At 36.7% G+C, this 25774-nt stretch overlaps 1 protein-coding gene across 1 annotated transcript in view; it reads right to left on the bottom strand.

Annotated features, from left to right (window-relative positions):
* LOC149244054 (uncharacterized) overlaps positions 1–9926 on the bottom strand; it is a 51210-nt gene extending 41284 nt beyond the window's left edge. The window contains exons 1-3 of the mRNA XM_089374737.1: positions 9627–9926; positions 5784–5977; positions 5051–5135 (exon numbers count right to left, since the gene is read on the bottom strand). Of these exons, the coding sequence (XP_089230863.1) occupies positions 5051–5135; positions 5784–5977; positions 9627–9710 (363 nt within the window). The 5' untranslated portion in view covers positions 9711–9926. The remainder of the gene's footprint in view (positions 1–5050; positions 5136–5783; positions 5978–9626) is intronic.
* Between the last annotated feature and the right edge of the window lie 15848 nt (positions 9927–25774).

Genomic DNA, 25774 nt, shown 5'->3' with positions numbered 1-25774 from the left:
GATATACGCCAAGCAATGTAGTGGAAGGTTAAGCCTATTCCACCGTTCACACACACAATCGTGAATCAGTTTGTACAAGTCGGGATCTTTGTTATGAACAATGTCTTTTATTTCCCCCAACATGGTATCCATTTGCTCATACACCTCGCCAATCACTGGTTTGTCTGTATCTGCAAACCGAATCATGTTATAAATTGGCTTGGTGAAATCCAATACCTGTCTCACAGTTGTCCAAAACTGCCCATCAAGAGCGGCCTCCTCCACCGTTTCAAAACCTGCAATGTCAGCTACATTTGTAGCCCTTTCTTTTAACACCTGCCAATGTGGACTTGATACCATGCTAGCTAATGCCTCTCTTACCTTCAAAAGGCGCCTGAAGGTGAGGTAATAGCTACCAAATCTAGTCCTCGCAATCTTCAGCAACTCCAATCTCGAGTGACTGCGGAAAAGGCCATGGGTATTGCTATGATTTGTAATAAATTTTATCATTTTTTTTCCTTTCTTGTACAAATCACCAATCCATTGGTATTGTTCATTTTTGTTTTTGACAATATCATGCAACAGAAGGTTCAATGTGTGAACCAAACATCCAGACCAAAATATGTTCGGGTATTTATCCTCAATAATTGCTCCCGCTGCCTTACAATTAGGAGCATTATCAGTGATGACTTGGATGACATTGTATGGGCCAATACGCTCAATTGTTTCAAGCAATGCTTCTGCAATGTTGATAGCGGTCTTGAACTTGTCTGAGTAATCATGTGCAGCTAGAAAGATGGGACCACTAACAGACACAGCAAGAACACTTATCAATGGCTTGCCTTTTACATTTGTCCATCCATCAGATACAATGGACACCCCATTGTCAGTCCAAGAACTTGTCATTTTATTCAAAGAATGTGATATTTTTGCTTTTTCATGATCAAGGCCAACAGTTCTTGCCTTGTCATACCCAGGGCTCTTGTATCCTTTAGGGACATCATTTATGGCAGAAACCATTTCGTGCCAATAAGGTGAGCGTAGAACATTGAATGGTATCCCACATGCATAGAGGAACCTGTAAACTTTTGAATCCACATCATTCCTACACCCCTCATCAAGGAAATCTGATATGGTTCTACGGCGTAAAGATGATGACCCTGTGCCTCCATGTCCATATCCACTGCCTTGGGAGGATGCTGAAGGAGTTCTTTGTGAGCTTGGTTCAAAGAAACCCCTTGATCTTTTTGCTCTGTATTGGGCGTCCTCCTCTTCCTTTATGTATTTGGCTCTATCTGTTGTTGACACCTTGTCACAAGTTTTGATTCCTATTTGTTTCTCTCCATCCCATGGCCTTTTCCCGCAGAGGTGTCTTCTAGCACGGGTGTATGACCCTGTGTAGTCAGTGTTGCAATGGGGGCAATGAAATTTAGTGGTTCCACCCCCTCTCCCTGTTTCAGCCCTGTGAACATATTTCCACAATGGAGTTTGGTCTTGTTTAGTTTTTTGACCCTCATGTTCACCCTCCTCCACATCCTCCTCACTGGGGTTTTCACCCATTTGACTTCCTCCGGCTTCTTCATCCACCTCTTCAGTTTCAGGCCCCCTCCGTTTCCTACTCTCCACCACCATAATAACCAGAAAGGGGACCAGGAAGAGGCAAATGCCAATAAAAATGCTCAGGTCCATCGTGTTTGATGTTTGTAGGGTTTGAGTCTTGAATCTGCAAATTAATTTAGTTTATTGGGATTAATTCATTTAATTTATTAATTTAATTTAAATTAATGGTCTTTAAACTCAAACAGGTAAATGAAACTAACCAAATTAACTACCTAACCAGCTAAACTAACTAAATGATTAAGTTACTTACCTCTGCAAGCTTCCTCCTCGCTCCTTGGCACTTGCTCCTCGCTCCTCAGCTCTTGCTCCTTGCTCCTTTGCTCTTGCTCAGCTCTCAATCTCAAGCTCAATGAAGTTGAAATGAGTTTTTTTTGGCCCATTGGGCTTATAAACAAAAAAAAATTAGTTAAATTTTTTTGATTTTTCGGGTCCGGCGGAATTTTTTTCCGCCGAACCGCTCCCGGCCGGTTAAAAATCGCTCCCGGAGCGTTTTTTAATGCCCGGGAGCGATCAGGGAGCGATCGCTCCCCGATCGCTCCCGGGCATTAAAAAGCGCTCCGGGAGCTCGGGAGCGATCGCTCCCTGAAACGCTCCCTATCAGAGCAGGGAGCGTAAATTTTTTTAAGGGAGCGCGCGCTCCCGAGCGCGCTCCCGACCGCTCCCGAGCCGCTCCGGCCCGGAGCGCGCTTCGGGAGCGGGTTCGAGGGGGGGGGGGCGCTCCCCCGCAACACTGGTTTGGGATCAATGAAGACTGACTTCGGGTCAATGGAGAATGGTATGACACGTTCTCAATCATTTCTTCTTCATTATTTCTTCATGGTTCAGCGGAGCAGAGCAGAGATGGTACTGATTGTCAGATGGTTTGGCAGGTAGAGTTCTTCCTAGTTGAGAGGGAGTGTTAAATTTGGCAACTAGGGCCAAAGTCCACCTTGGACAGCTCATATGATGCAGTTGATATTTTTATTGGATTCCTCTCTCCGAGAGGTGTAGGATTGATCTAAAGATCATCTCATTCTGACATGTACAAATGGAATTATGAATTTATTTTGTTTATGGACAAATTGTCAAGATCGACCAGCAAACTAATGTAGGCTCAGAAGCCCAACAGTCACATCTATTCATCTTCAACATTGCATATAAATAGAAGGAACCTCTTCCTCATTTGGATCATTCAACTTCACACACCTCTCTCTCCTCACTGATTGGGTACGACTTTGGGAAGCCTCTCCACACGTGCAAAGAAGAAGATAGTCATTTTCTGTTTTGGGCATTGACCAAATTTCAGGAAAGGTTTTGACCAGCGTTGACCAGTCCGCATTGACCTGCTTGACTGCATTTTTGTGAGGGAAATTTCTGTTTGGGCAGGCCGCATTTCTGGGCACAGAAATTGTGGCAATCCATACTATTTGACCAGCGTTCACTGCATAAGGGTTTGACTGCAGCATTGACCAAGTTTGACTGAGTTTTTCGGAACTGTTTTGAGCTGATTTGGATGACTGTTGGAGGCCAAGTTGACTGGGTTTGACCGAGCTGTTTTGGAGGTCAAATTCTGCCCTGTTGACCAGCGTTGACTTTCTGGTGAGGGCTTTCTATGGTTGTTGTTTGGCTGGACCGATTTCACTTTGGTTGGGCAAGTGAATATTACATATTGTACTCTTTCTCTCTGCTGAAATTTTGAAGAATAATAAGAAGAATTGATCAAAGGGTTTCCCCACATTGGGGTTTGTCCCTGGCTGGCGCCATATCTTGTGTCCTCTTGTCTTGGCTTTTCTTATACTGTTATTGTTTATGTTCTATCTGCATTTTACCTTCATGTTAATGTGATTGCTCATCTGGAAATTGATATTGGGCTAATAAGAAAATTGAAATAAATTGCTCTTAAGCATAGAACATACCATTATTATCTAAAATTAACACACAATCACTCACAAATTTGACAGTGTGCACTAGTAGTCTCTTTTCTCTTGGTTGCCATGGAGCATTGATGGAGCAAATTGTCTTAGCAAGGATGCCATGATTGTAAAGAACTTTCTCTTGGATGATTATTATGATTCTATGGTGATTTTGTGCAAGTTTATTGTAAGTATCTTCTTCCATTTTATGATTGTCGTAGAAATATGGTTTCACTGAAATTTTCACTATATGTGTTGAATCTTTTATAGTTCTAGCAGCTCCTATTGCAAGACTATCATCTAGTTTCCATCAAAGAACCTTAGTATAGCTTCCTTGTCTTTTTATCTCCAATTGATTGAAAGTTGCAATGTTTTTTATGAAAATAAATCTCATTGTAGCCTTTTCTCTCTCATAACTCATTCCAATAGGTCTTCTTCCATAGACCTTGCCCTTTGACTCCATTAGCCCCTTGATTGGGAAAGTCACTAGTCCACTAGTGTCAATCATCTTAAAATAAAATTTAAAACCCTAGAATTTATTTTTATATTTTCTAAGATATATTAGGGTTAAGTTACAACAAAATCTATATTTAATAGCATAAAACACCTTCGACCTCATAGTCTTAGGATTGGACTTTGCATACATTAAATCGGAAAAGTACAAATATCATTTTTATGCATTTTTCAGCCATAAATTAAAGCTGACGTCTAGGTCTTTTACTGTTATCTTATGCATTTTCAACCATTGAAATTTATTGTAGTCTATTTCCTTGTCTATTCATTAAATAGTCTTTGTTTATTTATTGTTTGTTGTCAATTTTAGGCTACTTTTGTATTGATGTTGTAAATTTTGCATGCTATAAATAGTGCTGCTAGAAAAGCATAATTTAGAACAGTGATTGGTAATTTAAAGGTAGCATGTGTTTCGGAACCTACATAAGCCTCTCCAGGACTATTTAAACCCTCTAGATTTAGCCATAGGACCCCTTGAACTCGTTACCTTGGAATTACATCTCATCTCACCCTAAGCCTTATTGAACATTATCCTTGGGGTGATTTTGTGGAACCTTTGAAGTTTGGAGGGTATTTAGCTTGGCGGTACTTAGGTTATTTAATCTCTACGATCTCCTGGGGAAGCTTCCCTTTTGGGGATAATATCCACCCACAAAACAGCAGGGAAACAGTTGCTAAGGTGACTGATGAATGATCTCATTGTTGCCCTTAACCTAGAGTGCATAGTGAGGCTTTGCACTAAGGTGCTGAATTTTGCAATGACATGACTCATAGTGTTACGAACTCCTGCATTAAACTTCATACAAACTTGATTGAAAAGTTTATTAAAAGTGAATATTTTTATACAGAAAAATATTTTTAAGTGATATGCATTCTTTGCAGTGCAGCAGTTCATCAAACCAGACTTCATTTAATAACTAATCGACAAATAACAGTACATTTAAGAAAAGATTGTTGTCTAAAGATAAAAACCTCAGAACTAAAAATGAACATGACATAACCGGAATTTAATGCTAACTCAAATTCTGTGGTTGCCCAGTACTTACCACTAAATATATATACCAAAATTTATCAGAGACAATAGACCACAATTGAACAAAACTTGTAATGTAGATTACATCATGTAGATACCTGTAAAAGCAGAATACATCAATCAATATCTAACAGAATACAAGTGATCAGAACTAAGTGTTCCATTTAAATAAGTCAACCATACATAGCAAAAGATAAAATTGTCCCTACAGTCTAAGAGATATAATAATCTATGGTGCTAATCTAAAGCAATTGAGATCCCAAATGTAAAACATGCCAAAAATGCCTATTGCTTACAGGGGATGCATTATCTTACACACAAAAAATCCCGTTAAAATCTATTCAACAAACATGGAAGTTTCCTCAGATATTTCTAAACTCGAAAGCGTTTCCATGAAATTTCAAACCAGTTGTCAGGCTGTTACAAACTTTCATTCCAAAGTAGGTTATGTTGTTGCCTGCGTAGGGCTACTTTTGTGCATTTAATTAAAAAAAATCTTTTAGATTCCATTTCTAAAGCTTCATCAGAATATTCTGGCGGCTTTAATGTAAAATGCAGGTATTAGGTAAGCTATGGTCCACAGTCTTATATCCCATCTAGTAACTCAGTCAGAATGCTATGTATTACTTTGGGTGCCCATCTTGCTGTGGCTCCCGTAGTAAAATTAATATAAAAATTGGCAATTGACAAGCTTTTGAATATTAATTTTGCTTAATATGACAAGATGGTATTAAATCTATACATACCCACAGACGCCACCAGTACTCATATCAAATCCCCCATCGAAAAGATCTCCATTTTCATCATAAGATGGTTGTGCCATGTTAGATAGCTGGAGGTAAGGAAATCCATAAGCTGCGGATGTTGCAAGCAGACCTAAAACATGTTTCCAGGTGAATGAAGAATGCAAGATCAACACCCTCACCAAGATGTAAACAGCCTGTAAGAACAAGTAAAACCAATGATTAAAAGTTATAAATTTGACAAGCTGAAAAGAAGCATATTCTAATTATATCGAAATTACTGGAATATTGATCAAAGCAACCTGTGCTCTGACAATCATGACAATACCAAAAAAAATTGTGAGATTGAAATGAACTCAACAACAGATCCTGGTTAAACAAGACAAATATACTAGTCTTCTCCAAGATGTACACCGAGATGGATATAGCCTCCCATACAAGTTGGACATTGCTACACTCTACCTTGGTGGAAGAGTTGGACTTAAAAAGCGTTTCTCAAGTCTTTATGAGATGCTCTCCTATGAAGGTGCATATGCTCCTCAACAGAAGAGAGCATGCAACAAAGAAACTTGACTTTGTATGACTCATTCCTCAAGTTTTTTCAATCATCATTGATTCAGACCACAATGGTTTAACCATATTATAATGACTTTGGCAATGTGACTCCATGATCTGAGATCTTTATTATGGATCCCATAATTCAATTTAATTATCTAGTATGGGTAACTACATTGTTTGTTTTTTGTCAGCTTGCAGATGTTCTATATTGGGCATCGCAGGAATGCATGTCTCTTTGATTTTCAACCTCGCGCTGATGCACAGGTTGCAAATCCTTCTTTGCTACAGGGTTTCCAATATATTCCATGTAAAGATTATGTGAAATAGGTATGATCCCTATAAGACCCATGGGTAGGGCCTGACCGATGCTTGGCCTTGTACATTAGAGAGACAGTTAGCTTCAGTCATTGCCAGCTTCAAAGCCCTTCTGCGACAGTGACATGGATTACATGATTCTTTGATCCAATGGCAAGCATTACTAGGAATCAGGACCAAATTCCCAGCAGACACCACCCAGTGTGATAACCACAGATCTGTTTGACACTGTACCTCAACCCATGCCACACAGATATCATAGTGTGTTGTGACAAGAATTTAGAGGAGGCTCATATGCACTTGGCATCAACATCAACACATGGCATTATCCCAGAGATGTATGTGTTGACTTTTTGTGTAGCATCAAGAGGTATGACCGTATGCCAAACAGGCCTACTAATTCGGCTAAAGAAAATTATGAAAATTAAAATTAAAATTGTAAATTTTAGTGTTCATGTAGACTTCCAAATCATCAAGTTGGCCCCACCATGAAAGTGTGTGAACCTTGGTCAAAACAGACTCATTTGACAAATATAAAAACACAAGTCAATCTCCACATTTGAACCAATTCGCATCACATCACACTTCTTCTACTCTTCTGTTCACACATATGAAGTCAAGGAGGACAAAAATTGAAGGTTGGCCTAGTCTTTGAAGCTGCCATTTGACCGAGTTCTGATCTGTTCTGGCTGAGCAAAGTTCTGGCCTTGTTGACCAAAAATCTGAGCAAGTTTGACCAAAACAAGGGATTGTTTGACCACCCAATTAACCTCAGTACGAACGTTGATCGCAGAAGTGCTGACCACAGGCAGAAGTTGAGCACAGGACGAAATTGATCTCAGGCTGAATTTTGACAGCTGACTAACATTGACTTTTCAGCTCTTTTTGGAGGGTTTGACCAGCCTGGACTAGCTGGTATTTGACCAGGTTTAACTGATATCTTGGACTTGGTATTTGGCACAGATTTCTAGGATTGTAATTATTTTTGAAGAACAATTTCTCCTTAGAAGAAAAGTTTGCTGGGTTTTTCCCAAGGTTGGGTTTTCCCAAAGTAAATTTGTTGCCTCTTTGTTGCTTAGCTGTCTCTTTATGATCCTACTGTTATCATTGTATTATTGTTAAGATTTTTTATGTATAATTGCTTTAATGATACATGTTGATGTGACATAAGTTAACTGGATCAAACAATCATTGGAAAGTAATTATCAGATTAGAAAATCAGTTTCTAATACAGAAAATCAACAGTATGACTAGCTTCTTTAATACAACCAGGTATTCCTAGACCATGAACGCTAGGAATGTCTCTGTTTTTTCTTTGAGATCTTTCTCAAGTGCCAGTAGGAGGATCTTTAGGACACCAAGATTACTCCCTAAGTCACCCCCTCCCCCTCCCCCATTAGCCAGGGCTCAAGCCACTCACTTGAGCACATTATTTGGCAGTCCCTTAGTGTTGACATCTCTACTACAGGTATGACTAGCTTCTTTAATACAACCAGGTATTCCTAGACCATGGACACTGGGAATGTCTCTGTTTTAACTTTTTTCTTTGAGATCTTTCTCAAGTAACAGTAGGGGTATCTTGAGGGCACCTCCCTAAGTCCCCCCATTAGCCAAGGCCCAGGACACTCACTTGAGGACATTATTTGGCAGTCTCTTAGTGTTGACATCTCTACTACAGGTATAGACGATGAGAGTAATTAGATTTTCTTTACTTTGTCATTTCTGGGAGATGAATTATGCACTCTCTTTATAGTTAGTACATACAAGTCATATTGACCTATTTTGGTCATTTATGGACATCAATAAAATTTCAATTTCTTTTGGGGCACCATAAGCAAACTACTGACATTTCATCATCCATTCCTATTCTTCCAGAAAACGTTGTCCGATCCTTTTGGTGAGTGCCCCATGTCACTGGGACCACTATGAATGAAATCATAAACAGATAAACAGTTCTCATCACAAATTTGTAAGCAGGCAGTGTGGACTTCCCAAGCAACTGTGGGCACATAGGTGCCTAATAAGCATGGCGTTATTGAGTCCTGAGTTTTGCCAACTCAAAAAGCTAAACCTAAATCTAATTTACTCATTTGATCCTTCAAGCTAAAATCCTTGTTTATGTCCAAAGTAGCATTTTGAGTTCATTTCATGTTTTTCATAAGAAAACAAGTAACAGCTACTCTACTACGAACAAGAAGGCCATGATACCACAGTAAACTTGAGCTCTCCAAGGTAACAAAAGAGCATTGAGACCAAGTGCTACCTTTGCAAAGACTACAAGCTACTTTTTTCTAGGGGCAAATGGAACTCTAACCAACTCAAGCTTGTTGCTTCTTTTGCCTCTTGTTGCCTCTTTTGTAGAACACGTAATCCTACAGTTTCCAACCAAAAACTATATCAAATCGAGTGCAAGTTGGCTAAAAGCACCCATACAGTACAGTAAGTGTTCACAACAGATAAATTCATAGAATTGAACAATCTAACAACAAAAGTCCTAGATCACAGACAACATAAATGAAGGCAGCACTGTAATAAAAAAAATGCGACAGATCAATATGAGAAGCAATTTTTGTTCTATAAATATTCATATACAAGGTTAATGTTTGTGTTGCCTGAATCCGAATTAATTTCTTTTCGGCAAAAAGCTGCTTGTGGGTTGTTTATAACCGGACTGACAAGTTTAATTCTTCCATGGCCTGAACCCAACTTTTTATTTGGGTATAAGAACTTATTTTGGGGAATTTTTCCCACATAGGTTAACTTTCAGGCTGCCCAATTCAATTTCTATTTCCATAGAACGCTGATTTGCGGGTTTCCTATAACCCGACTAGTTTGTTTTCTGTCAATTGTTCAAAATTATTCACTGGATCCAAAAGCAACAACCAAACTGAACTCGCTCCGTTAATCCCGAACAACTGGAAACACAAATAAAATCGCAGAAAATGGAGCTTTAAAGGAAAATTTTGAGCTTACATTGCAGATGATAATTAAGCGTAGCAGCATGGTTATGTGGCGCTTATTCTCATCTTTCCTCTTCTTAGCGCCCTGGTTGGCCATCGTTGGTTTGTTTGTAATGCAGACGATACAAGACCTCGGAACCTACTGAATCCAAACCTTACGAAAAAAAACGATGAAATCAATGATGGTTTGGTAAGTAATTTGTTTATGATATCAGTGATGATTTGGTAAGTAATTTGGAACTGTGCGCAATTTTTTTCCAATTTTTCAAAAAACGTTTGTTCAACCTCTTAAATTTCCATTTAGTTGCAACGAATTCGCTGGATTTTATAGCAATAGCTTAGAAGAATTTTTGCTATCACCGCAAATTAACGTAAAGTTATTAATAATTTATTTATTTTTTTTTATGTTATAAAAGAAATAAATATATATATGAAATGGGTTTTTCACTGGAATTTCGCTTAGAGATTATCATTTTTTATTGTTTAAAATAAATTTTTGAATGAATAAATGGATGATTTAGCACTCTCAAAAATTTTAGAAGCATTTATTTTTTGCAAATTAAATAGTCATTTCATATATATAACAATTTTATGAATTATTAATTTAGTTTTAATTTTGAAGTTTATATAGGCACTTTGATAAAAAATTATAACATTTTTTTCTTTCTAGCACAACTTATCTATATATTAAAGCATTTTTTAAATGAGGCTTTGTGGCTACAGTTTTGGTGGGACTATAGTCTTGTGGGCAATGTATAGAGGAAGACATGGTGGATTTCTCAAATGATTCACTAGAGGGCTAGCAACTTTAGTCCGACTAAGTGGAAAATTTTTGCAAATATGAATCACCCACAACTCGATCAATTTCGACAAGGTCTTAGTTGTTGGAAGAAGAGACAATAGTGATTCTTGGAAAGTTGGCAAGAGTCCACACAAGTAACCAAAAATTGGACATGGTTTCTTTGTGTGGTATGATGTCAAGATCCATTGCATCATGCACATTATACAATCATGTTGGAACAAGATGGAGCCTAGGAAGTACATTTTGAAAGATTTGGTGGATCATGGAGTTTATTCCTTGAGCATGGATTGGATAGGGCAATTACCTCTAACACAAAGGAATTTACCCCATGCATTTAACTTGATTGTACCTCTAGGTCATATTTGTAGCTTGCTCATACATTAAATTAGTGTTAGAGATGGTGATGTGGAAGAATTATTATCCCAAGGCTTCATCAAAGGAATGTTATCAAAGGAACAATGAGCAGAACCTCCCCATTCGAATCCAAGGCTTCTAATCGGGGATGATTGGAACCAAGAGGACTAGGGAAGCCAAGGAAACAACATAAATGAGTTAAGCAAAGGTAAGGGGTTGTAAATTTGCAATTGGGAGATAATAATAAAAATTACATGAGATAATGGAATTAGAGTACTTAGTCATTATAGGTCATTTCCTAAGCGAAACGATGGGAGGGGAAACCCTAAAACTTTGGATGTTGGAAAATTTCAAAGCTTTGATAGGGTACCCTCTTCACATCATGGTTCTAGTTAACGGATGTTTAGTTGGATATTCAAAATAGCAACAAATATAGACATGTGTTTACAAACAAATGGAAATGGAGCTCTTAATCTCTATTTCTCAAGAAATTGCACTTGAATTTTGATGCTTAATCATCCCACTTGGACTATTTCCAATTTGGCTTAGGTTGCATGGGCTTCCCTAATTCTATGGTTAGGGGAGGTTTTTAAGAAAATTGGAAATGCATGAGGACTATTCTTTGAAGTTAACAACTCTATTTATGCCTTTAGATACATGGGAATGGTTATAATTATTGTTAGATTATAACTATCTAAAGGCTTGGTTGACTCCATCATAATCCAAAAATGTCTTGTGATTGTTTATTTATCCCTTGACTACGAAGGAATTCATTTTAAATGCATTTGATGCCATGAATATGGAAACCTGGCAAAGGAATGTCATCTACCAAATAAAACGAAAGTAGGGGTACATAAGGATCATCAATGTGAAAAGGGTATGGTTTGATCTCCAATGAAGGAGGTTCCCTTTTAAGGAAAATTGAAAACTTCACCAAAGGAATTTTCCTTGCCAATATCTTTAGCAAGGGAGGACAAAGATCAACAAGAGGTGCACCCCTCAGAACAAAAGAGAAAGAACAAGCAATTGGATGACTTAGGTAAGAACAATTCTCCTCCTCCCTTTGATAGTGGAATTTTTTTTTTAAACTTCGCTTTTAGGTCTTGGGAGGTTGTTTAGGCAGCAAATCTAAGGCTTGGGACAATGAGCTTTTCCCTAGCCTTTCAAAGATTTATGTCCCCAAGCCCCCTACTCTCATTCCATGGGATGGATTGGTATAGGTTCAATATAGCAAGCTTCCTTATAGGAAATTCTAAATTTCATTTGGTAAGATAGTCGAATTGGATGTTCATAGTGATTCACAAGTTTCTTAGGCTTTTAAATATAACCTCTTATGAAGAGCTAGGAGAGCACCCCTTTTTTCAAGTCGGATTGCAAGAGGTTTGGGGTTTATGGATGAGAAAGACTACAAATCAATTCAATGGGGTAGAAAAGCATTATTATCCCTAGGTGAAAAGTAAAAAAAACTATGAAATTAAAAGTAAAAGACAATTGTCATTGATTGGGGTCCTTATAGTACATGCCCCAAATACATTTCCAAATGATTTTCCCAATTCTCAATTATAAAAGACTAACCAATTCCTCAAAAAAATTAATTATAAAAAAATTAATTGAGATTCACAATTCAGATATCATTTTCTTACCAGAATTGATGATAGATGAGGATAAAATAGTTCAACACTTATCCAAACTTTTAAGATGGTGAGACTTGTTGATCAACATTCATAATCAATAGTGCATTTTTAAGCCTACAATATCCTTAGTTTCATTTTTCAAAAAATTAAGAAATGTGAATCATTTATTTTAGATATTCACCATTATCATCCACTTGGGAAGATTATCCTTTCTTTTCTTTGAAACATCCCTTATATAGTCATTTACCGTGATCTCCTTCTCAATACTTAACCGATTTTCAACTTTTGGGAAGTGGGATGTGAAGCACTCTATTTGACATGCTAACTCTACCACTCATTCCTCCAAGACTTGGAACAATTAATTTTCACAAAAAAATGGGTCATCGAGTTCATACCATCAAATCAATCTAGGCATTAAACACAACACAGTTTTCGTGGAAGGCTGGTAATTGTTTTGACGTGAAACATTATGGCAGGTTGGTGATGTATTAAGTAACATTTAATATTACTTTCCTCGTTAACTAGGATTAAAGGTATATTGTTGATGATTGTTTGAAATTAGCGCAACAAAGGTTGGCAAGCTAGAAAAGAGAGACTTATTATGGAGACACTACCAATATACTTAGATGAGAGAGCATAGATTTTTATTAGTCTGAGTATATAAACGGTATTCTAGCTTGTCATAGGAGAGGAATAATTAGAATAAAATCTAGGTTTCTAGAGGTGTTAATAGACTACATGCCTTAAGCTTTAAATTAACGTTGTCTCTTTTGTGCAGCGAAATTTGATAGAACAGAGAGGGTGATCCATCTCAAAGAAATTGGTAGGAATCTACTCCATCTTACACCAAGCCTCTTCAAAAATATGTTGTGACTCCTAACCCCAAATAAAGTCTTCAAAACTTCTAAGGCTAATGCTTTTATGAAGAACCAAAAAACGGGAATAGAGCTCCTAAAGAGATTCCTAAAAGAGTCGACTACAAAATTATTGGACTCTATACAAGTGCAAGTAAGTTCATTAGTTGACACCTATAAAGAGCTTGCATGGCTTTTTTCAACGATTGTTGGATGGAATTCTATTACTTATGTTCCCCAATATACCATGCACTTTATTTTCTATTCGATCGAGGAGGAAGCTATATTCGACTTGGCCCACCTTATTTTTAATGTGATTTCCTACTTATTGGGGAATTTTCATAAATCAAAGAGGCTTTTCATGACCTCATACTTACTTTATGCATTGTTTTATAAAAAGATGTTCAAAGATTTGTCTGTCGTAAATATTGATGAGGAGCATTTATAATTTTGGTACCCGGTGCTATGGAAGCACAAGACTCCCTTTTTCTTTTATCAAGTTCAAAATTCTTTCATAATAGAGTTTAAGGAGATGATATCTAATCCAATCATGGATAGATTCTCTCAGAAGGCTCTATCCTTTCTTTCAAAGAAGGTATTTTAAAGTCTCAAGAAAAATCCTCATACATCGAGCTTTTGAGCTTTAAAGGAAAATCTATACTTATGCCTTATTATGTGCTAGATAACTTCTTCGTCACAAAGGTGTGTTGTCAAATTAAATCATGGGCACACTTTTTCAATGAAAGAATGAAGAAGTAATTCAGTCTAACTCCTATTGGAATTCAAGACTTTATTGTAAATACCATTATCCATCTAGACAAAATTACATCTTATTTTGACACGTTCAAAGTAAGACAAGCTTATGCCTACAAAGGTTTTAACCCACAAGGAATATTCTTGGCCCACATTCTTTCAATCAGATGTAGTTCCATTTTTATCAAATTTCAACAATTAGAAGGAGTGGTGACAATCAAAATTTGGATGAAGAGTGCAATGAAAAACACCCAACCCTTGATGACATCAACATCTTAGTCAACATTAATGAGAAACAAAAGTAGATGGGTGTTGATGTTGGTTCTCCCTGCAATTCACAAAGAAGCTCTCCAATATCATGAAGCCAAATTTAGTTAAACATTAGTGAGCAAGAGAAAGATGTAGCAAAAAATATTGGAGATGGAGGAGACAAAGACCTTTCAAACAAATTACCTTAAAATTCTCATACTATCTCTACAAGCTCTAAGAGGAAAAGAGAAGCAATTGGAAAAGTAGCTCAAGAATTTCAAGAGGTGGAGATTAACTCCTGAAATATGGAAATTAATGTTGTTACTCCAATCCTTGGTTGGGTTGAAAAACAAATTATTGGTAGTAGATTGCTATATGAAGAACTTGCTTATCAGGACCTATTATTTTGAAGAGAAGTTGTCACGATGCATAATGTTGAGTTTGATAAGAAATCTAGAAATCTGCAAATTAGAAAGATAACTCTGAAAAAACAATTAAGGTAATAAAAGAGTGGGATTTTGACATTGATATCTCAAGCACTAAGGCCTCAAGGGCCTTGAAATGTCATCAAGCCATATGAAATGCCCTCAAGTATTCAATTAATAAACAAGAAAGATAAAATATTACCTAAAAGAAACAAATGAATGACTTAGAAGAAATCTTGTGCCGTAAACCATTGTTTGTTGAACCCCTATCTATAATGGTACCCATTAAAGAATTGTTACGAGTCTAGCTCAAAAATGAAAGGAACATCAAGTATATTAGTTGGAATTTAGAAAGTATGTTGTTGAGAACATCAATGAAAGGCTTTCTTTGGTCATGGAATTTTGAGAATTGGCTTAAGAATCACATATTATTATTGCCAGAATATCATCCTAGAATGAAATCTTGTAAAAGGATTTGGAAGATGATGAGATATTTATTAAATATGTTATAAGTATCTTCATTACTATAGTTCCTTACTTGAATGACATGAAAAGGAGAGAATAAAACTTGCCTTCGAAGGCAAGACTAAAACATTTGAAATCATGTTGGATGGAGAGAGTCAACTCCCTAAGGCAAATGATACCTGATTGTGAAGTTGTTTGTAAGAGGATTGAAATATTCTTTAAATTAATCTGTCACATAGGAAATGGATGGCCCAAACGTGATAGGATGTCATATTAACTAAGGAAAAGATGAAAGAAAAGCTTGATGAACATAAAACATCGTAGATGACAAATTTGAAACCACCATTGAATTCCAACAATAAGATATTTAAAAGTGATTAAATCATTAATAATAATGGATACCAAGAAACTATGACATATCAGCGTGGATTTGAACTGAAGGAGGTCGATGATGAGTTCTTTGCCATCTAAGTTAAACATGAGATAATTATGGCACTACTATGGAATTCATTGAACAATGGATAAAGAACATAACACAAAGGATAGTTAATGAATAACATTCAACCCATCAGGAAAGTGACTACGACAGTTGGCGAGTATTCCAAGAGGCAAACATTTAAAATGATACTTTATGATATTTAGAAGAGAGAGAAACCCCTCTCCAGAACAGTGAGTAAAGCAATCCTCTGCATTGAGTCTTCTTTGCAATCTTCTTTGTTAGTTGTCAACCAACCTTTCATACCAAAGTCATTGATTGTTTAAATTTGATTACTATTACTTCTCTTTTATTATTAATATTTTCTGAAATATTACATATCAAATCCATATTAAACATTGAAAGAATTACAAATCTCCCTCATACATTGAATTAGAAAGAAGTTATTAATGGAATAAGACCGATCTAGCGGACTCGATGAATTATAAATTACAACTCTGAAAACATATCGTGTCTGGGACTTATCGCAATCGAAAATCATCGCATTTCGCTATCGACAATCACTTCTGGAACTATATCGCAAATCACAATCATTTTTGCAATTGCAATTTGCGATAAATCACATTGCAATTGGGCTTTGCTAGGGGCCGATTCTAATCATTATGCGATATGTGATTCGCATCGCAACCTGCTATGCGCCGGGGGCCGATTCTTCAGTACTTGTCCACCTCCGATATGTGATTTGTGGGGCCCAATAGCAACCTGCCACTTGGTGCCTCTTGATTCACAGGGACCTTTGCCATGTCATCAAGTCATCCCTGAACTTTGACTTGCTCTAACTTCTACATACGAGCTCGAATTTGAGTGTCATTCACACTGTTGGATTCAGAATGACGAGCTCTTTGATTTGAAGCTAAGATTATCAGTATTATAACACTTTTATTTTTTTGGCAAATTTTGAGCTCCTGATCACTCTTCCCCACTAAAAAACTTTTGGTCTCCAAAAGTTTAAATAATCTGCAACTGCTCTGTACTTTGTCTGCACCGCAAGTGTCCTATAGGTCATCCTTCCTTCTCCTTCACCTTTGTTCTTTAGAGCCATAAGCGATGAGCCGACACCTGTCCATGTCACTATGGCCATCCACAACAACATCCTTCCCAAGAAGAATTCCAAGAATATGAGCACCTTGGAATTGCTTATCTGCAAAATCCTTATCAAGGATAAGATCCTAAAAGACTTTTCCAAATGAACCCAAACAAGCTTCACATAGTGAATACTTGTATAACTTGAGTGATACACACATTTGGAACATACTAAATGTGTTGCAACTACTCATACAACAATTTTAAAAAAAAATTCTTTTTCTTTTTTTACAAAATGGAATAAACTTGACTCCTAAATTTTCCATTCAAATTGACTATCAACAAGCCAAACTAGCATTGTAATTGCTTAAAGAAAACATTGTTGCATATAAGTGATTTATTTATGAACATCACTTTTACAAATTACCCAACTATGGGGATATGAAACTAGTGCAAAATAGAATTTACAAACTTCACTTGGACAAATAGTCCACCCATTTCTTACCCAACCAAGTAAATGAACCCTCTATTTGAACTTTCTCTTCTTCTGAAGCTACTTCAGGGATGGTCGCATCTTGCACCACTTTTTCTTTTGTCACTCCCTCTCCTGGTGCTTGCGTGATTTGCTTGCCCTTACCAGGATGAAGTTGTGGAAACAATTTCCAACACTTCTTGACCCAATGCCCACTGATATTGCAATGAGTACAAAGTTCTTTTGAGCTCCTCTCAGTTCACTTTCCTTTATCCTTGGATGAGATTTTCTCCTTTTGGTCTCAATTCCAGTAGACATAAACATCTTCCTGATGATTTCTTTCCTTTTATCGCACTTATCTACACAATGGTTAGATGAAAGGCAAAAGGTGCATGGAAACATTTTCCTCAACATGTTATTCAAATTTGCATGTTGTTTTCCATCATGAACAACATTCGAATTAACAGAAAGATTATACATTTATTTTTTGTCCTTTGGCTTACGCTGCCTGCATGAGGAACTTGCATGGTAAGAAGAATATAGCTTCCCTTCTTCTTCAACATCTTCATCTCTCTTTGGAGACGTTTTGCACTATAAGTCCTCCTTACGCTTGAGTAACCAAGCGAGAACCATTTATGGAGGCAACTCCCAACATCTTGCCTCCTCGTGTCCTTTCTTACGACAAAAGGAACACGATATCCATGAACTATCGCTAGAAGACAACTCTTCTTTTGCAACATAGCCTAAGCCTTCGTATTTAGGCCTCTCCTTGGTTGTAATTGGATTTGTAATGCCTTGCTGGTTTATGCCAAGGCCTCCTCCCTTGTAACCCATCTTGGTCAAGAGCTTGGATCCAATGCCTTTACTGTGTTTTTCAAAGGCTGCAAATGAATTTACGTCAATACTTTCACATAAGGAAGAAGCATGTAAATTCTTACCATTTGCTTCATATTTCAATTGACACATGAAGATGTTTTTGATTTCCCTTTTGATTCGATATGTGTCCTCTTGGACTCTTCGACTCTCTTCTTTCAGCTCCTTGGATTTGGGTGCTAATAGGACCTCGTCTTCCACATCATGTGGACAAAAGGTACAAACTTGTCCATCTACCTTCTCGGAGGGACTTTCTACACTAGCATCTTGCATAATAGTTGTAGAAAAACATGAAGATTGTGGAGAAGATGGTGGTTTATCACCATTCTTGTTACCTTCTTCCCTTGGAGAACATTCTCCTCTTGGAGGTCTAGAGCTTTCACCTTGCAATTTGGTATTCCTCTCTTCATAGAGGACTTTCACCATTTCTGCCATGTCTAAGAAAGCCTTTCTAAAAGCCTTCACATCCTCTGACATTCTTGCAGGCTCTCCTCCTTGGGACATGCTTTGCTTGAAGCTTCTACTGCAATTTGAGGTAGAACTTGGTGGTAGAGATTGTAACAATCTTGCTCTCCTTTCCAAAACCTTCTCCTCAATGAGCTTCAAAACACATTCACTTGCAAACAATAGTCAATTCCTCCTTGCACAAAGCAAACCATAGCTCTGATACCAACTTGATCTGAATTGGGACAGATTAGTAATGTTGTGCTAATTCCCCTCATCATAATATAAAAATGTGCTTGAGGTTTGAATCCAAAATAACAAGTAAAAGCATGAATTTTATGTGTTTTTACTTAAGTTAGTTTCATGAAGAAAACTTAAAACATGAAACCAAAACACTGAATGGAAGCATGTATCAAACAATAATGCACCATCCATTTAGAAAGGAGTTCACCCCTCCTGAGCTACATCTCCTTGGATCAGCTCTAAAGGCATGACCCCTTCTCATTATGCTCAATATCAAGAAAAGAAGAGTACATAAGCTGCTGAAATGGAATGGCTAGTTTCTCCTTCAAAGAAACAGCTTCCTACAAAAGTTCTCACTCCATATACATGTTAACCTACAGTTAAACATGTAAATCTTTAGCAAACACAGGCATCTTACACCAAGAACCCATACTCCACCTTCCAAGAACATAAACAATACGACAATACACTTGAAGTACTTAAACAATTCTCTTTCTCCATACACATATAGAGCAAAGAAGAAATAAAGCTACAACATTGTTGTAATAGCTGGTGCAGAAAGCACATAGAGGCTGGAAGACCCCTGCAAGATCATCTCCACCTTCATACTCCTCCATAAACTTAATCAACACTCTGGCTGACCAGAGCACCCATAGGCTTCACTTTGCAAAAAGCCTATTCATAAGTGTTCCTTTTCTCTTGAAACTTGTTCCAATGAGTTCAGAATGCCCAAAAATGGCAATCTAGCCTCTTTTTGCAACCCATTTGGTCGAAAATTGCCTTACTTATGACTTCTGCCAGTCTCTCAACAATTTTCTCCTCCAAATCTGGCTTACTGCCAGTTAAATTCAATATCTGCAGTTAAAACTGGCAATTCCACCGAAATCAGCGGTTCCACTAAAACTAGCAGTTCCGCCATCATTCCCGCCTATCTCGCGGTTAAGGGTCGATTGATCACATGAGGAGTGGTGGTCTGGCGATTAAGGCTTCGGTTCCGCAACCCTGTCGGATATCGCAATCGCAATCGGCTATCGGTGGAGAGATGGATGTCAACACTCCTTCAGAAACTGCGATTATCGATCTAGCGGACCTGAAGAGTTATAAATTACAACTCTAAAAACATATCATGTCCAAGACTTATTGCAATCGAAACTCATCACATCTCGCTATCGGCGATCATTGCCGGAACCATATCGCAAATCACAATCATTTTCGGCGATTGCAATATGTGATAAATTTCATTGCAACCGGGCTTCATCGGGAGCTGATTTTAATCGTTATGCGATATGCGATTGTGATCACATCGCAACCTGCTCTGTGGCGGGGGCCAATTCTTCAGTACTTGTCCACCTCCAATATGCGATTTGCTGGGGCCAATGGCAACCTGCCACTTGGCTCCTCCTAATTTCATGGGACCTTTTCCATGTCATCCAGTCAACCTTGAACTTTGAATTACTCTAACTTATGCATACGAGATCGGATTTGAGTGTCATTCACACTGTTGGATTTAGAATGACGAGCTCTTCGATATGAAGATAATCTTATCGGGATTCTAATACTTTGATTTTTTTGGCAAATTTTGAGCTCCTAATCAATGCATTATTTGTTAGAATTGACTAACCTAACCATTACAAAGTGAAGTATGAAAACTCCAAGAAGAACAAGCCAATAGGGGAATCACAAATTTATTGGAATGAGAATCAAATGTATTGAGCTTAAATAACCTAATATAAAATGTAATGGTTTTGTTGGAATTAGCCACTATTACAAATAATAGGTATATATGGAAATCCAAGATAATGATTTGACTCTGACACTAAAGATTCGAAGGGCAAAGATGTATATGAAGACTCCACACTTGTGACTATTGTTTGGTGGTAATTAATTCCATTAATTTCCCTACTTGGGAAGGGTAAATTTGAGAAGGAACCCAGTCAATGTGGTTGAAAATTGGGATAGGTCAAGCCAAAGAATGATTGAGAATACAATTTTGTTTGATAGAATAACTAGTTAAAGTAGTGGTGATACTTTGTGTGACGAGCTTCTACTTGTGTCATGGAAAGTGGAGATCCACACATATATGTTGTATATTTTTCTCATGTGTGTCAAGGATTGGTGAATGGACTACATGGACCCATTGTTGTTTGTGTGTCTTATAGTGAATGCTATTTTTTTGTTGTGTTACTAGTGGATTGCTTGCTTGGTCTCTACAAATTGAGCATTGGATGTCTTGGTGTAACCAAGTTGAGCATTTGATGTCTTGGCGTGTCCAAGATAAGAGTCATATGACCTAAGTTGCAATTAGTTGAAGCTAGTAGGTTTGGTCCAAGGGATGTTGGTGACAATTCTTGTGGAATTCTTGTGATAACAGAAAGAGAACAAATGATGGTGGATAATGAAGGTAATTTTTGTTATTTTTATGAAATAAAAGCAGATTTGACCATATGGTAATGTGATTCACACTTGCTAATTGTAGCAAGTCTACAATGTCATGTTTTGCTAGGATGTATTGGTCCTTGAAAAGTTTTAAGTTTGTACATGGTGTCACCATGAGATAGGGTATGTTAATTGTATTTACTTATAGGTATCTATATAGCATGTTAAGGGAATATTGCTATAATATTTGGATAGCCATGCATACCTATGTGTTGCAGAAATTTCTACAAATGTAACTCTGATATCATGTAGAAATTAATGTGTAGATTCGAAACTGCTCATGAAATTTACTAAATCACAAGACTCGAAGCTACTCTACTGATCTACGGAAGTTAATTCACCATATAGAACACAAATCATAGACATGAAAAAGGAAGCACCACACATACATAGTTTTATCTAGGGGAAATAAACTGCTCAAAACCCCTTACTATCTGTATTGCATTAATCAAAGAATAGAGAAGAAAAACAATGCTTGCTCAAGCTTGAGCAACCTCTGCAAGTGTATAGTCTTTCCTTCTGTCTGACTGACTGAATCTAGCCAACACTTAGCCAATTTTCAATTCCTCCAAGCTCATATTTCCTTGCGTTGTTCCTTGAGTAATTAGGCCCCTATTTTTAGGAAATTCCTCCAAAATTCTTACGCAATTCCTAGTATTAGTCACGTGACCAATACAATAAACTATACACTCAATATAGTATATAAATAATTATACATTGCCTTGGAATCTCCACCATAGCTAGGTAAATCGAATTCTCTGCATGCATGAGCTAATTTAGGCTGATTGATTAGTTATCTGGATGATCACTGAGTGTGGTTGAAGTTCCACTTCCACAACTTGACCTTCCACTAGTTCCTCCAATAATTAGAACTAGTCTAACTAACCATAACTCAGTTTAACTGAATTAAATAGTTACAACTAAAATTAACTCAACCTGGGCTCCTAAAATTTAGGAACCCACTACACACAATTGAACTTCATGCCCTTAACTCGAATTAACTGAGCTAGACTCCTATTTTTTAGGAATTAACACAGGTAAACTAAACTTCAACTCATTAACTCAAATTAACTGAGCTAGACTCTTATTTTCTAGGAATTAACACAGGTAAACTAAACTTCAACTCATTAACTCGAATTGACTGTTCTTAACTAAGTGAGAAGTGCTATGTCACTTTAATTAACTCCTCCAAGTTGTCTGTTGATGTGTAATTTCAAATTTCCTCAATTTAATTAAGGCAAAATCAAATTGAGACTTTTCTTGCCGCATTTTCAACATTTATCATGTGTACCAAATGATTTGTAGCATAAAAACCTTTGTTATAGAGCTCTTAAGTGCTTGGAGGGGTGAGCCATGTGTTGGATGGATGCTTTATGAGTGGACCTTGTTGGTTGTAGATTATGGGAGATTTCAGCAAAGAGTGGGTGCATCAATTGCACTAGTTAACTCTTAGAAATTGATGACACAATTGTTTGTACAACTATGGGGAGTTCATGAAGAAGTTGAATGAACCATGTACGTGAAGGAACATCTATTAGATCAAAAGTTGAAGTAATTGATTACCCATGCATTTCTATGTATGGTTGTTCCTTTATATGGGCCTCTCAATAGTTTGGTGATGTGTGTATATGATTGAGGTATCAGGTGAAAGTACCAAATCAAACTAGATATAGATTTTGTTGATCAAGATGTTCTTTGATTCATAGTGAAACATTTGTTGCAGATGACTCAATGATGTTAAAGACCTGACTTGACAAAGGCAAAGGCAAGTAGTCATTAAGGGGGAGTGTTGGAATATGTAGCTCCTACTTGTATTATGTGTGATCATATTTTTGTTTGTTATAATTATTGGTCATTATTGCGTAGAGTTCATCTCTACGTAAGATTCTATTTCTAAGGTTTTAGGAGCTTTTTAGATCTAGTTGGATTTGAGAGATTCTCTACAACTAGTTGACTCCTAGATTGGTGTGTGGTTGAAGTATTTTCTCAAACAATTGTTCATGTGATTGAGATATTTTTCATATATTTATATGTGTCACATCATTTGATGTCAATATAAAGTGCTAAACACAATTTTGGTGTGTAATAATGTTTACTCTCCCATTTCCTTAAATCAATCATCATGGCCCATCTTTGATGGAGTAAGCTAATATTGTAGTGAATTTACCCTCTTTCTAACCACAACTCTATTAAGAATATGGAACAAATTTAGGTATGAGTAGAGTTCTACTATGATCCAAGGCCCATGCATGGTTGAACAATGCACTTGAGGGTTTTTCTTAATTTTGAATCAATCCAAATCATCAAACATTTGATTAACATTCTAAATTGATGGGAACTAAAAATTCATGTATTATTGGATTCTAACAACTAGAGGGAAGCTACAAGATTAGACAACTCCATCTCTCATGAGTGTCGTACACTAGTGACCAATTTCTCATGAACTTGAATAGTTCGCTCAACACTCATTGCATCATGTGATCCTCACAAGGGTGAAAAAGTAGAATTAAACAAACAAAATGAATCTCATGATATCATTTGTCACATGTGCTAGTTGTACTCAATCATTGAGACTTGTTAGAAAGGTTGCTCATCCCACCATGACTCAACCTCCTGTGCACTTAGCAATGAAGTTTTTCTAAGCCAATCTTTCCTAGCTTGCTACCCATTTGTAAAACCTTAAATAAAGTGTTTCGCCTTATGAACCATTCATTTAGAGCTCCCTTCTCTATGTTTATATGCATGGGAGGTTTATGTGGTGAACATTTTATAGTTTTCAAAATTAACTAAGTAGAGGATTTAAAGTCATAAAAGTGAATTCACTATCAACAATCTCCCATCAGTGTCACTAATGATCAAGAGCTTGAATCGTCCACTTAGCAATTATTTCATCATATGATGCTCAAAAGGGTGAAGAAGTGGGATTAAAACTAGCATAATGAATTGTATAACCTTAACAATAATCTCTATAACTTGCTACTGGCAATCACAAATTCTTAAGAAGTTCACTCATCCATCCTATTGTAACTTTACATCAAGCATACTTAGCCATAGAGTTTTTCCCAAGTCCACTTAGCATACTACCCCCTTTGCAAAACATGAATAAGTTATTTGCCTCATCCACCATTCATCCAAAGTGTCATTCTCTATTATACTTTTGTTTTCTATCTGTGATTTTTATTGTTGTAAAGAGAATGGGTTCTAAGTACATTGGTTAATGTGTGTTTTGAACTATGTGTAGCATAGTTTATATATGTGGTATTAATCAATAATATGTCATAAGAACATCATTATTAAGTAATAAGTGTGATAGTATAGGATACAATTACATTGGTTATGGTGGGTGGAATATTGACAATTAATAATGTCATTAGGAAGTAATAATTAATAATCCATAATTACGATATTGCATTACTAGGTAGTAGTAATGATCTACGAGATGAAATATTATCTTTCAAGATTAATTCTATGGAGTATTTATATTCAAGTCATTCATTGTCACATCTCTCATGAGTGTTAATCACTAAGATCAATTTCTTAGGAGCTTGAATATCCTATTTAGCACTTATTGCTTCAAGTGACACTTGCATGAGTGATGAATTGGGATTGGAATTAGAGAAATGAGTTGCACTATGTAAATAATCACTCCTGGGATGTGTAACTTGTAATGAGGACTTCCCAAGAAGGTCATCCACCCTAGTATAAATTTAGCTTAAGCACATTTAACCATAACTCACTTGGTTTGTGACCCCATTTGCAAAGGAGCAAGTGTTGTGCCTTATGAACCTTTCATCCAAAGCTTCCTTCACTTTGTTTAAGCATGTCAGGGATTAGCTACAAAGAACATAATGAAATATCATTTTTCAAGATTAACAACATGGAACATTTAATATTCCAGTCATTCACCATGACCCATATCTCATGGAGTAAGCTAGTCAATAACAAATTGACACTCTTTTCAACCACAAATATCATAAGAATACAATAAAAATTTCAAGTAAGACTAGAGTTTTAAAGTGATTCAATGCTTTTGTAAGGTGGAACAATGCCTTCGGGGTTTTACCAATTTTGAATTGACACGAATCATCAAATGTTTGATCAAAGTTCTAGATTGATGATAGCTCTCTAACTTCTTGTATTATCGTATTCCAATAACTAGAGAGAAATAAGTTTCTACAATATTAGATAACTCCATCTCCCATCAGTGTCATTCATAACTCCATCTCCCATCAATGTCATTCATTAATGACCAATCCCTCATGAATTTGGAGTCTAAGTACCACTCATTGCATCATGTGATTCTCATAGGGGTGAAAAACTAATATTGAATAAACAAAATGAATCACACAACATCATTTGTCACTTCTACAAGTTGCACTTAATAACCAAGACTTCTTAGGAAGGTTACTCATCCCACTATGAAGCTATCTCACATGCACTTAACCATAGATTTTTTCTTCATAGTCAAACTTTCTTAGCTTGTTACACCATTTGCAAATCCTCAAAGCAAGTGTTGTGCCTTACAAACCATTTATTTAGGGACCCCTTCTCCATGTTTATACATGTGGGAGGTTTATGTGGTGAACATTATGAAATATCATATTTCAATACTAACTTGGTGGACAATTTAATATTCAA

The sequence above is a fragment of the Pinus tabuliformis genome, chromosome 8 (assembly GCF_031772625.1).
Source record: "Pinus tabuliformis cultivar Carrire ecotype Pingquan chromosome 8, CPIR1, whole genome shotgun sequence".
In the NCBI taxonomy this organism is placed as follows: domain Eukaryota; kingdom Viridiplantae; phylum Streptophyta; class Pinopsida; order Pinales; family Pinaceae; genus Pinus; species Pinus tabuliformis.
This window is presented reverse-complemented; position numbering and strand designations above follow the sequence as displayed.